This window comes from Micromesistius poutassou, assembly GCF_964030765.1.
Source record: "Micromesistius poutassou genome assembly, chromosome: 17".
Taxonomy (NCBI): Eukaryota; Metazoa; Chordata; class Actinopteri; order Gadiformes; family Gadidae; genus Micromesistius; species Micromesistius poutassou.
In genome coordinates this window covers 11,819,166-11,831,169 of record NC_140287.1, presented here as the reverse complement: position 1 = coordinate 11,831,169, position 12,004 = coordinate 11,819,166, and the positions used below count along the sequence as shown (strand labels likewise).

General features: G+C 45.2%; 2 protein-coding genes across 3 annotated transcripts in view; one reads left to right on the top strand and one right to left on the bottom strand.

Moving 5' to 3' along the window:
• The window catches only part of rlf (RLF zinc finger), a 12,884-nt gene extending 4,589 nt beyond the window's left edge, over positions 1 to 8,295 (bottom strand). Inside the window, exons 1-8 of the mRNA XM_084482111.1 lie at positions 8,105 to 8,295; positions 3,906 to 4,060; positions 2,309 to 2,390; positions 2,050 to 2,185; positions 1,243 to 1,445; positions 597 to 733; positions 214 to 355; positions 5 to 16 (exon numbers count right to left, since the gene is read on the bottom strand). Of these exons, the coding sequence (XP_084338237.1) occupies positions 5 to 16; positions 214 to 355; positions 597 to 733; positions 1,243 to 1,445; positions 2,050 to 2,185; positions 2,309 to 2,390; positions 3,906 to 4,060; positions 8,105 to 8,287 (1,050 nt within the window). The 5' untranslated portion in view covers positions 8,288 to 8,295. The remainder of the gene's footprint in view (positions 1 to 4; positions 17 to 213; positions 356 to 596; positions 734 to 1,242; positions 1,446 to 2,049; positions 2,186 to 2,308; positions 2,391 to 3,905; positions 4,061 to 8,104) is intronic.
• A 199-nt stretch (positions 8,296 to 8,494) lies between these two features.
• Positions 8,495 to 10,319, top strand: znf593 (zinc finger protein 593). 2 transcript variants are annotated; one of them, XM_084482204.1, is made up of 4 exons: positions 8,495 to 8,625; positions 8,898 to 9,101; positions 9,232 to 9,294; positions 9,924 to 10,319. In XM_084482204.1, exons 2-4 carry the CDS (start codon positions 8,902 to 8,904, stop codon positions 10,048 to 10,050), a joined length of 390 nt encoding a protein of 129 aa, XP_084338330.1. In that variant the 5' UTR covers positions 8,495 to 8,625; positions 8,898 to 8,901; the 3' UTR covers positions 10,051 to 10,319. The 2 variants fall into 2 exon arrangements, with proteins under 2 accessions (XP_084338330.1, XP_084338331.1); XM_084482205.1 differs by lacking the exon at positions 8,495 to 8,625 and adding an exon at positions 8,629 to 8,738.
• The last annotated feature ends 1,685 nt before the right edge of the window (positions 10,320 to 12,004 follow it).

Sequence of the window (12,004 nt, the reverse complement as noted above, 5' to 3'; positions counted from 1 at the left end):
ATCCAAGCTCTTTGGTCTGAAAAGAGAAGGACACCCTATGGTTAGGGTCCGATAACACACAACTCACACATTCATCACGTCGGTAGGGCCATGGTATGAAGAAAGCACGTTGGAAGAAGGGCTGTGGAAGCGCCTGTAGTTTCAATACAAGAACAATTAAGTTTTACTTGATGGTAAACTTCGAGACCCAGAAAGAGGGTGTGATCACTTTACCTCTGTTCGGATGACCCGGACCAGGTAGAGCAGGTGCTGAACAGTGTTGGCAATTGCACCGAGCTGAAGGCATCGTTCTAATAGGGACTCTGGAGGAGGATCAATCTTTCTCTGGAGCTTACTCCACAGCAGTGTCAGCTCCCTGGTGGAAAGATAATAACAACACTAATTATTTATTATTACAGATTGTTTTTTTCTCAAACTTCAAACTTCAGACCTTTGACCGATTCTGATGAGCAATACTTCCAGTCCTACAATAATCAGTGAAATATCTTTTGAAAACCATGATTTTATCAACTGGAAAAGTCCTCTGATCTGAGGTGAGATTAGACAAGGGCATCTCCGATCATTGAGGTGAAGTATTTCCTAACATGAATACGTACCAGGAGCTGTTGTGGTTCTGCTGCTGAAGCTGCTGGGTCAGAAAGGTAGTACACAAGATGAAGGCTGTGTTAGCTTCCCCCTCCTTCTCCAGGTTGGATGTGATCTCCAAGACGTCCTTACACTGAAGTCTAGATATCTGGAGAAGATGATTGAGAACGCATGATCATGAAATAAATGAAAAACAGGAAACAAGTGCAGGAACAAATGTTTACCAGGTGCCCTTATTGCATAAAGTATTGTAACGCAAGAAAAAACTGTAAAAAAAACAAAAAAAACTGCCTGTACAGCCAGGAAAGTGCAACCCACTCCCATATTTCTTCTAGGATGACTTAATGCAGTCCCATGTGAGCATGTAAACATCAATGGGGAACCAGAGACAACACATCATAAGTACAGAGCCAGAAACAGATCAGTAGGTCTTACAAAGGGACACTTTGTGTCTGTGGAAATGTATCCAGAGACATCATACCCAACCAATCATCATCATCATTAACAGACAGTTACAGAAGCTTGCTGCCCATTTAATGATAAAAACAAACCCTTCAATAGAGGAAAAAAATCCCAGACTAGGAAAGGCTAATGTGGCATATGATCTTTAAACTCTTTATTCCTAATATGTATACCCGAGCGGTCTCTGTTTAATACCTCTGTGATGGCCTCCTCGTTGGGCAGCAGGAGGCACAGCAGCGACACAAAGGTGTGTCGGAAGGTGGCTTGGTTTGACACGTGGCAGCAGTCACTGCAGGACTTGGCTAAGACGACCGCCTTGGCGATCTCACCAATCTTCTCCAAGTGCTTCACACGCATCTCCATGAAGCCCTCCCCCTCCAATACGATGTACGTATTGACTATCAATGAAGAAGGGTGGTTAGAGACATTTAACACATAAAGTAAAAGATCTGCCCTTTATGCCTATTTAGCTAACTGGACGGCAGGAAATACAAGAGGTGGATGCTGAAGAGAGATGAAGCTGAAGAGTGAGAGGGAGCTGAAGAGTGAGATGAAACTGAAGAGTGAGATGAAGTTTAAGAGTGAGATGAAGCTGAAGATTGAGATGAAGCTGAAGATTGAGATGAAGCGTGAGCTGAAGCTGAAGAGTGAGGTGAAGCTGAAGAGTGAGGTGAAGCTGAAGAGTGAGGTGAAGCTGAAGAGTGAGATGAAGTTTAAGAGTGATGAAGTTTAAGAGTGAGCTGAAGCTGAAGAGTGAGATGAAGCGTGAGCTGAAGTTGAAGAGAGAGATAAAGCTAAAGAGAGAGATAAAGCTGAAGAGAGATGAAGCTGAAGAGTGAGATGAAGCTGAAGAGTGAGAGGAAGCTGAAGAGAGAGATGAAGCTGAAGAGAGAGAGGAAGCTCAAGAGAGAGAGGAAGCTGAAGAGAGAGAGGAAGCTGAAGAGAGAGAGGAAGCTGAAGAGAGAGAGGAAGCTGAAGAGTGAGATGAAGCCGTCTCCTCACCATCCTGAGGAGCGGTGGGCTGGCCGGTGAGCAGGGCGGTCAGGATGGGGTTGCTCCATGCACCGCCCTCGCCCGTTATCTGCAGCAGGGCCTGGAGGTCCATGCTCCCAAACTGCTGCAGATTCTCATGGGCGATCTGTGATGCAGAGGTGGGGAGACCAAACTCATTGAAATGGATTCATTCTTCACCATTTACTTTTTACGTTGGAGACAAAGAAACTAGCAAGCCTAGATAACACCATAGGCCTCCCAGTTTTACCTGAACCGAGTTGTGAAACTGAACCCAGGCTTCATAGGGGATTTCATTTTCAGGAACGGAGAGCAATAGTTCAAAACAGCTCCTAGACACAAGAAAAGAAAAAGTGTTCAAAACCCGATTTACCCCACTTCACTGTAACACCGTACCATCTGTCCTGTTAAACATTGAAGGACATGCCGTTGATTTGGGGAATTTGCTGGACTGAAGGGAAAAAAACAAATGGCCCTCAAAGCTCAGACATGAGGGCAGAAGAAAGGAGAGAGCAGCAGACCGTAACAACGGTAGCAGACAACAAAGAGAAAGAGGGGAAAAGGAAAGCACCTTGATAATGAGCCAAACCAAAACCCTGGGGAAACACCTGCTGTTCAGTGCTCAGTACTGTACAATTATGTTATTATGATTATACTGTATAATTATAGGCTAACCCTACATTAATGAAGATGCACCCCTCAAAGCCCACCTCAATCCACTGCAAAAGTACCAAAACCACATCATCTGAACATCAAAGTTGTGTCGGTTTGATTTAGTTAATCTAGCAGAACAGACTTGGAAATCATATTCATAAGGATATTTTAATTTGTGTATAATACCACGACAATAAGAATTGCTGTGCTTTTGTTACCTTAGTTTGAGCCCTATAAATATCCATATAGCCTAATGAAGATGAGCAGGCACTGTCCTCCAGTATATTTAGAGGATTTGATTAGTTTCACACACTTTTTAATCCAAGTGTAAAAAGTTATGGAATGGCAGATGAAGGGGATTCAGGTAGGTGTGTGTTTAATACATCAATGGTGTGTTTAATACATCCATGGTGTCTGTTTAATACATCCATAGTATGGGTTTAATACATCCATGTTATGTTAACGGTTTTCAGGGTGTTTCCCTGTTTCATTACTAAACGCTATCACTCTTTCAGAGAAAGTTGGTAGACAAAACTGTTACAACTGCACAAGTCATGTTATCAAAAGCAACCTTTATTCAAGAAGGGCTGCGTGTTGCGAAACGTAGGCTGGGACCTCCGCCATGTCCTGCAACATGTGCACTTTCCGTAGTGACTGAAAAACATACCTGATTGTGATTGGTTAAACTGATTTATGCACAGGCTAAAGCAGTCAAAAATCGACCTATGTGCGATTACTGTTGCTTTTGAACCAAATTGCAGCATGTGTTGCAGCAATTGTTTGTAATTATTTTATTGACATGAACGATCAAATTGAGTAAATGTAATAGGACCTTTACTTGTTAAACATTTACTAACTAAATCACTAAATACAAATCATGGAACCGCATCACTTGAAAAGTACCTTAGACAATACAGGCAAGTACAGGCCACGGTAGTTGTTGGAAAGGGAGGGGAGGGGGAGGGGGGGGGGGAGATTCAGTTGGTTGCAATCTGTACCCTCAAATAAAGTGGCCACCTTAATTTAACACACTGGACTATTAAGTTCAGAAAACAGTTTCTGTTCCGACCAAACAAAACATAGGCCCAAGGAAACCTCCACTACAGATAATGCACTGGGGTTCCTCTCTAGTGTTCATGTACAACACTTTGAATAAAGCAAACTTCATAAGAAAACGTTTCATCCCCACTTACAAGGCCAGTCTCTTGAGAACCAGAGCCACGCTGTCGGACTGCGCCGTGAGGTGGGACCGCGCCGATGCAAAGCAGTTGATGGAGAGGCAGTAGACCTCCAGCAGTGGAAGGCCGTGCTCCACAGAGTTCCTGCTACCCGCGTAGTGCATCAGGGCCTGGAATCAAACAGACAGAACCGTTTAAACACACGATGGGAGGTGTTTGTGATTGTCGGTTTGGGTAGACACCTTGGGGAGATGTTGGTTTAACGGAGTGGATCCCAGCTGTCATTTGGGGTGGGGGGGGGCTACTGATTGGGCCTTAAGGGAATCGACTGAACAAAAGAAAGGGAGAAATCTCGCAGGCTCAGGTGAGCTCGCCTGCAGCTCTCAAAGTGGGTAAACAAAGAAAACACAAGAATTACTTTAATCTTCATATTATAACGAGGGCCAAAAGTCCAGGCAGTAGAAGTCAACTCATCTCAAACTCCCAGCGGACTGCTCTGTCAAATGTTTAAATGCATTTGAGGACACACAGGTCTACTGCAACTAAGCAGTCCTATCTGCAAACTGCTAGAATAGCATAGTAAAGGTGATGGGAGCCGCATCCATTGCTCAGGAATAAGGGTGTAACTGAAAACGAGACCGAATCCACTATGCTAACGGTCCCGAGTCGCTGTTCCGTCCTTCCGTTTTGTGGACATGAAATCCAGGAGTGAAACAGGAGTGAAGACAGGAGTGTACGTCTGTGTGGATGTGTGCTGCTCGGTCTGGGCAGCCCTTGGTTTTGATGCTAGTGTCCGAGAGAGGGCAAGGCTTCTCGGGCACCTATAGCAAAACTCTACGGTGCGTATGGATGGTGGAGCTCCGTCTGAGCAGTGGTTTATTTAGTATCTGTGTATGAGTGAGAGTTGGGCTTCTCAGGCACCTATAATATAACGCTGCGATGTGTGGCACATTTCAGATACAACATTGCTTATTATAACGTGATCATACTAGGCATCAGTGGCGGTGGGCCAATGGGCGCCGCCCCTCCGTGAAATATTCACTCGAATATATCTGCCAACTTTGAATAAACTATTATAAATACGAAATAAATCAACAAAAATACATAGCGTTTATCCTTGTTTAATTGTGTGATAGACCGTACTTGCCACCGCCAGCAACCATTTAAATGCGTATATGAACGTCAATTCTTTGGGCTAGGCTTGTTATTTGTCATTTGCAATGAAGCCCTCCTCCAAGTCAGGGGTGCCGGCCACATTGAAGTCAATGAAAACTTGCAAACTTTTTGCTGTCTATCAAGCAGAGACTTTTTATTGGCGCAAGAAAGTTCGCCCTCGGGTCGCACCAGTGTGCGGCCCAGGCCAATGGTATGGCTTTTCTGTTGTTGTTTTTTTAATCACCACATGATTGGACAATACAGCAAATCAATCAAATAGCCTACCTCCCTCAGCAGCATTTGCTCAACACAACTACATGCAGAGAACAGATAGATCGCTAACTAGCAGAGTTGTAAAAGCACTTTCCACCCATTTCAGTGGAGGAATTGGACTCCCCAAGCAATGTTATACCCAACTGCCCCACGGGGATAATAAAGTAATCTACTACTACTATACTTAAAAGGACCAAGTAAGTTACATATTAATTTAGACTTTCAACCTGTAGCATATAAACAAAATGAAACAAAATGTCCCAGATTTCTAATTGCATTTAAAATAGACATTGAGAGACACACAAAAAATGGAAACTAATATCAGAATAACAACAATGGGTCAAATAGCAATGGCTGGTGGAATGGCCATAAAGTAGGTCTGTATATGCAGTGTAAGCTTCTCCAGGCCCTGCAATTCAGGATGTAGGCTATGAATCTGAATGAATAGTAAGTAGGTAATCGGTAATTTTTAACGTAAAACAAAAATAGTCACGCAAATAAAAGATACAAACAAACAGAGCTTTGTCTCCCTCAACCTTATATTGATTGAGTCTAAAATGTTCTCAATGTTTCAGCCAGTGAGAGTACTACAGCAGGTAGCAATCGCGTTGCCTTGGGTAAACAAATGATGAGCAAGCAGCGTTGTAGGCTAATGCTACAGAAATTTGCTGTTTTCAGAGGACCGTAACTGTCTGAAACCTGGTGTTTTATGCCCCCTCGTTTCCACCATGTGGTGCGGTTCGGTTCAGTGCGGATGGTGGACTAGTGAAGGTACGGTTTGGCACAGCTCAATTACGGCTGGCGTTTCCACCGCTGCCAGTACCCTTATGGTAGGGCAGGGTGTAAAAAAGGCTCCATTTGCGGGTGTACCCCTTATTTATAAGCAAAGGGCTGGGGCCAGACACCTGAGATTCTCTGCCAAATTATGTAACAGAGCATCTGACTTAACAAACTGAACGAATCAAACGAACGATTTGTGATAGTGAAGGGAACTGAAAGAAGTGATTCCTGGAAAAGAATCGTTTTGCCCATAACTAGCTCATACACAAAGACAGTACTAAAAAAGTATCACAAAGTTGCCGTGGGTTGTAACCATGGGGATAACACGCCCACCCTCCTTCTGGTGTGTATTGAAATCGATTACATGCTCAACGCACAGTAAAGTAGGGTACAACATTATGAGGGTAGGAGGCATAGTAACAAGAACTAGGACATTTTTCCTACAAAATGTTGCAGGCAAGTTTAATCAGGACAGCAAGGCCAGCTCAGTTGCTTGAGGGGTATATGGGTTATCACCGCTGAGTGCGAGAACTCATATTACTACTACTACTCATGTGACTTAATCCGATCTATTGGCGGAGATTAAGTAAGCAATTTATGTTATTTTTTGTGGATGCACATGAGCTGCTTCATACATCACAAAACTATAAACGAGACTGTGTCCAGTCAGTGTCATCTCTATCTTGCCTCCATTACCCATCTCATACAGGTCTTAACGATCCAACACACAGCTGAGCAGCCCTCTGTGGCACTCCCTGTTAAGAGCTCATTTATTTAGAGATTACTATTATTCAAAACGTCCTTACCGCACGGAAGTTACCACAACCACTGGCACAATCAACATCTCAAGAGCTGACCAGACACTCCTTGAAGACTTCTGTATGTTCTTTGAGGTCCCCTTTCGCTAAATATATATATTCTCTCCACGGGGGTAAACTAAAATAGTTTATCTTCATAGATCAACATTAGAGTTGGCTTTTCAAAAGTATAATCATCCAAATCAGTCCAATATGCCTGGTCAATTCAAAGCAAAAGTTTGCAATAATAACCAAGAAATGCCCTGCAGTAATTCTGCATGCAACTTTTCCACAGTGGCCATACATAACTTATCACCGAATTTTTGTGAGTGAGATTATACCATTAAAAAAAGTTGTGAAATGGAGGCGTTAAATGCATTGTGGTGGGGACGTATCATGCAAAACAATGAGCTGGTCTTCAGGTTAAAATAATGGTGGTTATGTAAATGAAGTGAGTAATAGCTTATTTCCCACTTGGTGTCCTGTACAGCAGCACAGCCTCATCTCTGATCCATGTTCCACACAACCCCCCACCCAGCGCCCCGCCCAGCAGAGAACATGGAGCGCACAGGGGCCAACATGAACACACAGGGGCCAACCTAATAACAGGGACCAACATGGCGCACAGAGGGGCCAACCTCATAACAGGGACCAACATGGAGCACAGAGGGTCCAACATGGAGCGCACAGGGGCCAACACCATGAGAGGGCCCACAACATGACAGGGGCCAACACCACGACAGAGGCCAACATCATGACAGGGGCTACAACATGATTGGGGCCTACAACATGACTGGGGCCAACCTCATGACAGGGGCCAAAATCCTGACGGGGATCAACCTCATGACGGGGGCCAACTTCACGACAGGGGCCAACCTCACGACAGGGCCAAAATCATGCATGAAATAGCCTGAAATGTGAATGTGATATGATAATGTGATAAAATGCAATACTAGTAAAATATATGCAGGTGGGAGATTTTTCTGGTGCATAGGACTTATGTTGCAAATTTTCCTAATTTGTTCCATATGCATCGCGATCAATGCATTCTTTGTTATCTTATTTTACGTTAAAAGGTTGTCTTGGGCATGCTGAACGCAATAGGACATTTGTATATGCAGAGGCTTCTGTCGGGCCCTGGTAGTAGCCTAGCTTGAATGCTATGAGGAAAACAATATTGCGTGCTTAGCACCAGCAGGACGTCATTACCTGGCAGAAGTTGTCGCAGTATTCAGAGGAAGACGTTGCAGATATCTCCTGATGCCGGAGGACATCTTCGAAGGCCCTCAACGTGGCCAGCAGGGTCTCCATGGCCACCAGGATGTCATCCGTGCTGTCCGAGGCCCGGCTGCTCCACTCCAGGTCCGCTCCGCCGCCTTCGCGCTCCGCCATCTTCCCTCTCCTCCGCGGCGCGTAGCGCGGTCTGTGGTCACGTGACGCGGCGAGCAGCGCGGTGTGTGGTCACGTGACGCGGCGCCCTGCTCTCCGGTCTCGCGCTTCCATCGTCTGCATGCATCTGGCTTCCAATTTTTTTTACACATACTATTTAATCAGAATCCTGAGTCGTGCAATTTTTTGTGTTTGAAAACATCTGATACTGGAACGAACTTTTATTTATTTGACTTTCCAGGCGTTTTTGTTGTCAAAAGAATCTGCTGCCCTCTGCCGGGAGAAATTAACGTCTGCATTAACCCGGAAACGATCCTCCTGGTGGCGTGCACGTGTTAAAGGTAAGCAAACTGAGCTCACGTTCACATATTTCTCAAGTAATATGATCTATTATCTCTATTATCGTCTTAGGATATGTAATGTCAATAACGCGGACTGCGTAGAAACGAACCGTGTAAGTGTCCCCAGTGTAATATAAGCTACGATGTTTCAACAGCTGAAGCGTGTGTTGTGTGTTTTGAATACAAACAGGCTCGAATCCAAAACAACGTCGCACTTTTATATTTAATTTGATCGCTGTTCTGAATCCATGACGTTTTATTTGGAATCCTAGAATCATGGGGAAATCAAAATCGTACGGGAACCACAACAGTGATTCGCATAAAAACAAGGCAAGGAAGTGGAAGACGAAGCGCAGGACTAAAGACTTGGATCAGATCCACTCCGACCTGAAGCCTGAAGTGGCCACCAAGCTCCTCCACCAAGAGGTGGACTTTGACGTCACTGGCTGTGCCCAGCACTACTGCATAACCTGCGCGTGAGGATATGAACATCATATTTATATCATATTTAATGATGTCTCCATTCCCATCATACTGGGATATTTGTTTACGTAAGGACGGTGATGTATCATCATCATATTTCACTTTTTTTCTTTTTTCTGACAGGAGATATTTTGTGGATATGAGGTCATTGAAAGAACACTTCAAAACAAAAATCCACAAAAAACAGTAAGATACCATACTTAAGCAATACATTTATGCATATAAATGTTTATTTTGATTAATATTGATATCTTGACATGGCTGTTGGAAAAATTCAAGAGTGGGAAGCAATAGAGCAGAAAAGTGCACGATTTTGAAACTAAATGACCATAAACCAGCCAGGAGCGGTCTCAAATCCAAACTCTAAAGGAGTTTGGATGGAGGAGGTCTCCAAAGGAGGTCTCCAAAGGAGGTCTCCAAAGGAGGCAGGCAGTCAAATCAGCACATTTCACTCTCTAATTTGTGGTTACCATACAAAAAGATGAATAAATGTAATCTGTTTTGGCATGAGTCCCTAATTAGCACTATTGTTAAAACTGTCAATCAAAACTTGTTTCAACTGATTTTTCCAACGCACCGTATGACAGCCTCGACCAATACTAGAATATATCAACAACAACAAAAATCCAGAATAGCCCTCATTATTCCAAGTTGTTAATGATGATGGTATTAATAATAATAGGTGAATTAGGCAAATCCAAATGGGTTCCTGGTCTCATGGTAATGCTGTCTGGTGACCCTGGTCTCTTTGGTAATGCTGTCTGGTGACTGGTCCCCATGGTAATGCTGTCTGGTTCTCTGCGTCCATTCTCCAGGCTGAAACTCCTCAGAGAGGAGCCCTATACCCAGGCAGAGGCGGAGAGGGCCGCCGGCATGGGGTCCTACGTCGCCCCCAAGACGATAGAAGTCACAACGCAGCCAATTGAAGAGGAAATGGATTGAAATGGACTGTTCATGATCCTACAATGATTAAAAATGGACTGTGCCTGACCCTACAAGGATTGAGAATGGACTGTTTCTGACCATACAATGATTCTGTGTATTAATGATTCTGTGTATTAGTATTGTGATTAAAATATGTACTTGAAGTCCTATCAAAAGGATTTCCCATGCCAATATTATATAAACAATTATATATTTGAGTGAATAGTGTAACTCAAATGTCCGACCTACATGTCCATTTTATTATTCAATAAAGAGATAAAACTGGGTGATTGTGTACATTTACATTTTTGTTTTTAGCATTATTAATAGATTAATAAGATTAAGTTTCAAAGTAAAATAGTAGGGTTCAGACTGGCCCTTTAAATATAATCTCTTCTATGATTATGCCTATAAAAGACAATTGCATAGGCCTTTATATAAATTATATAATATTCTGATTTAGGTTAAGGCAAAATATTTAATTTTACATATTTGTGTTGTTAGAAAAATTATAATATTGCCTATAACATACTATGGTGGACTCCAGTCCCGAGTGCCGCAAAGGTTCCTGGGAGGGTTCAAACCGTTATTAGTTGGACCTACCCGTGCCCTCCTGGGGCCTTTGCGGTAGTGACATTAGGTGGTTGCAGTGGTGCAGTCATTGGTGTACACCTAGGTGCTGTCGGGCCCTGGTGGACACTGGATCGACCGTTTCCCTGGTGCGTCATGGTGTCCTCCCAGGGGCATGGACGCAGACCAGCGTCCAGCTGTCAGCGGTGACGGGAGAGGAGACCGGCATGAGGGGCAGGAAGCGGCTCATCGTCCGGCTGGGTGAACAGGAGGTGGTGCACAAGTTTTGGCTCGCTGACATCCGGGACCCATGCATCAACGGTCTAGACCTGCTGACACGTTGGGGGTGCCCGGGTGGACGTGGCTTGGGCAGCCATCACCCTCGGCACAGAGACTGAGGCTCCAGTCCGGGCAGGGGAAGGACCGGGTCTGGAACCCCAGGCCACCGCCCGGGCCACGCATCACCGGCGTCCAGTGGCTGCCACCCTTCCCGCCACAGAGACGGCCGAGTCCGCCCATGCACTGTGGCTGCACGACAGGGCCGGCCTCGAGCTGCAGCAATGGCAGCTGAGGCCCATCCTTGGCCCAGCCACCGGCATGCCCGTGGACTGGCCAGACGTCAAGTGGCAGAGGACGGGGTCCCTGAGGTGGTCCCCGACCACCCCCACAAATCTAAGGCAGACTCTGGGGTTTGGCCGAGGAGGGCGTCCACACCCAGAGGGGGTCCGTGGGTGTACTGTCCCAGAGGCAAGTTGCCTACTCCGCCATTGCGCAGCCCCTGGCGGGGGCACAGGCGGCCTGATCATCAGCGCCGGGCCCCCTGAACAATCAGGGCTGGGTTTTGGGGACCCCTTAGGTGGGGGCTGTGTGGCGACTGTGGGTGTGGACGCCTCCCCTCTCTAAGGTGCATCCATGAAGGCCTGATGAACCCCTGGTTCTGGGTCACTGTACCTGGGTAAACCTGGCCACCAAGCCAGATGAGGAGCTTGATGAAGGCCTCCACCTAGAACAAGGCGACCCAAGAGATGCAGTAGGCGGCCCAAGAGGAGCTGGAGAGCCTGGAGGGAGAAGAGGAGGACGAAGACGACGGGAGAAAGTGATGACAATGGGTTGTCAAAGAGTTGACAATGTTTGTTGGACACAAAAAATACTTTGAAATATATCTATTTTTTTTTTTGCTAAGCAACATTGTCTTTCCAGATAAAAGATGATATGGGAACTTTAAGAGAGCCAAGGTTCAGACTGGCCCTTAATCCATTCCCTGAATCCCGTCCCTCTGAAAGGGATGGGATGTATTGAGCCAAGGTTCAGACTGGCCCTTTAAGAGAGCAGGCAGCCCAACGTAGGTTCTGATTGGATGTGAGGGTAAACAGTAAAAAAGTGACGCTACATTTTTGTAGTC

Bases quoted from the DNA above. Each gene is read 5' to 3' on its own strand.
- znf593 (XM_084482204.1), top strand. From the start codon at position 8,902: ATGGGGAAATCAAAATCGTACGGGAACCACAACAGTGATTCGCATAAA. The intron at 9,102-9,231 runs GTGAGGATATGA...TTTTTCTGACAG, and splicing joins CACTACTGCATAACCTGCGC to GAGATATTTTGTGGATATGA. The intron at 9,295-9,923 runs GTAAGATACCAT...TCCATTCTCCAG, and splicing joins ACAAAAATCCACAAAAAACA to GCTGAAACTCCTCAGAGAGG.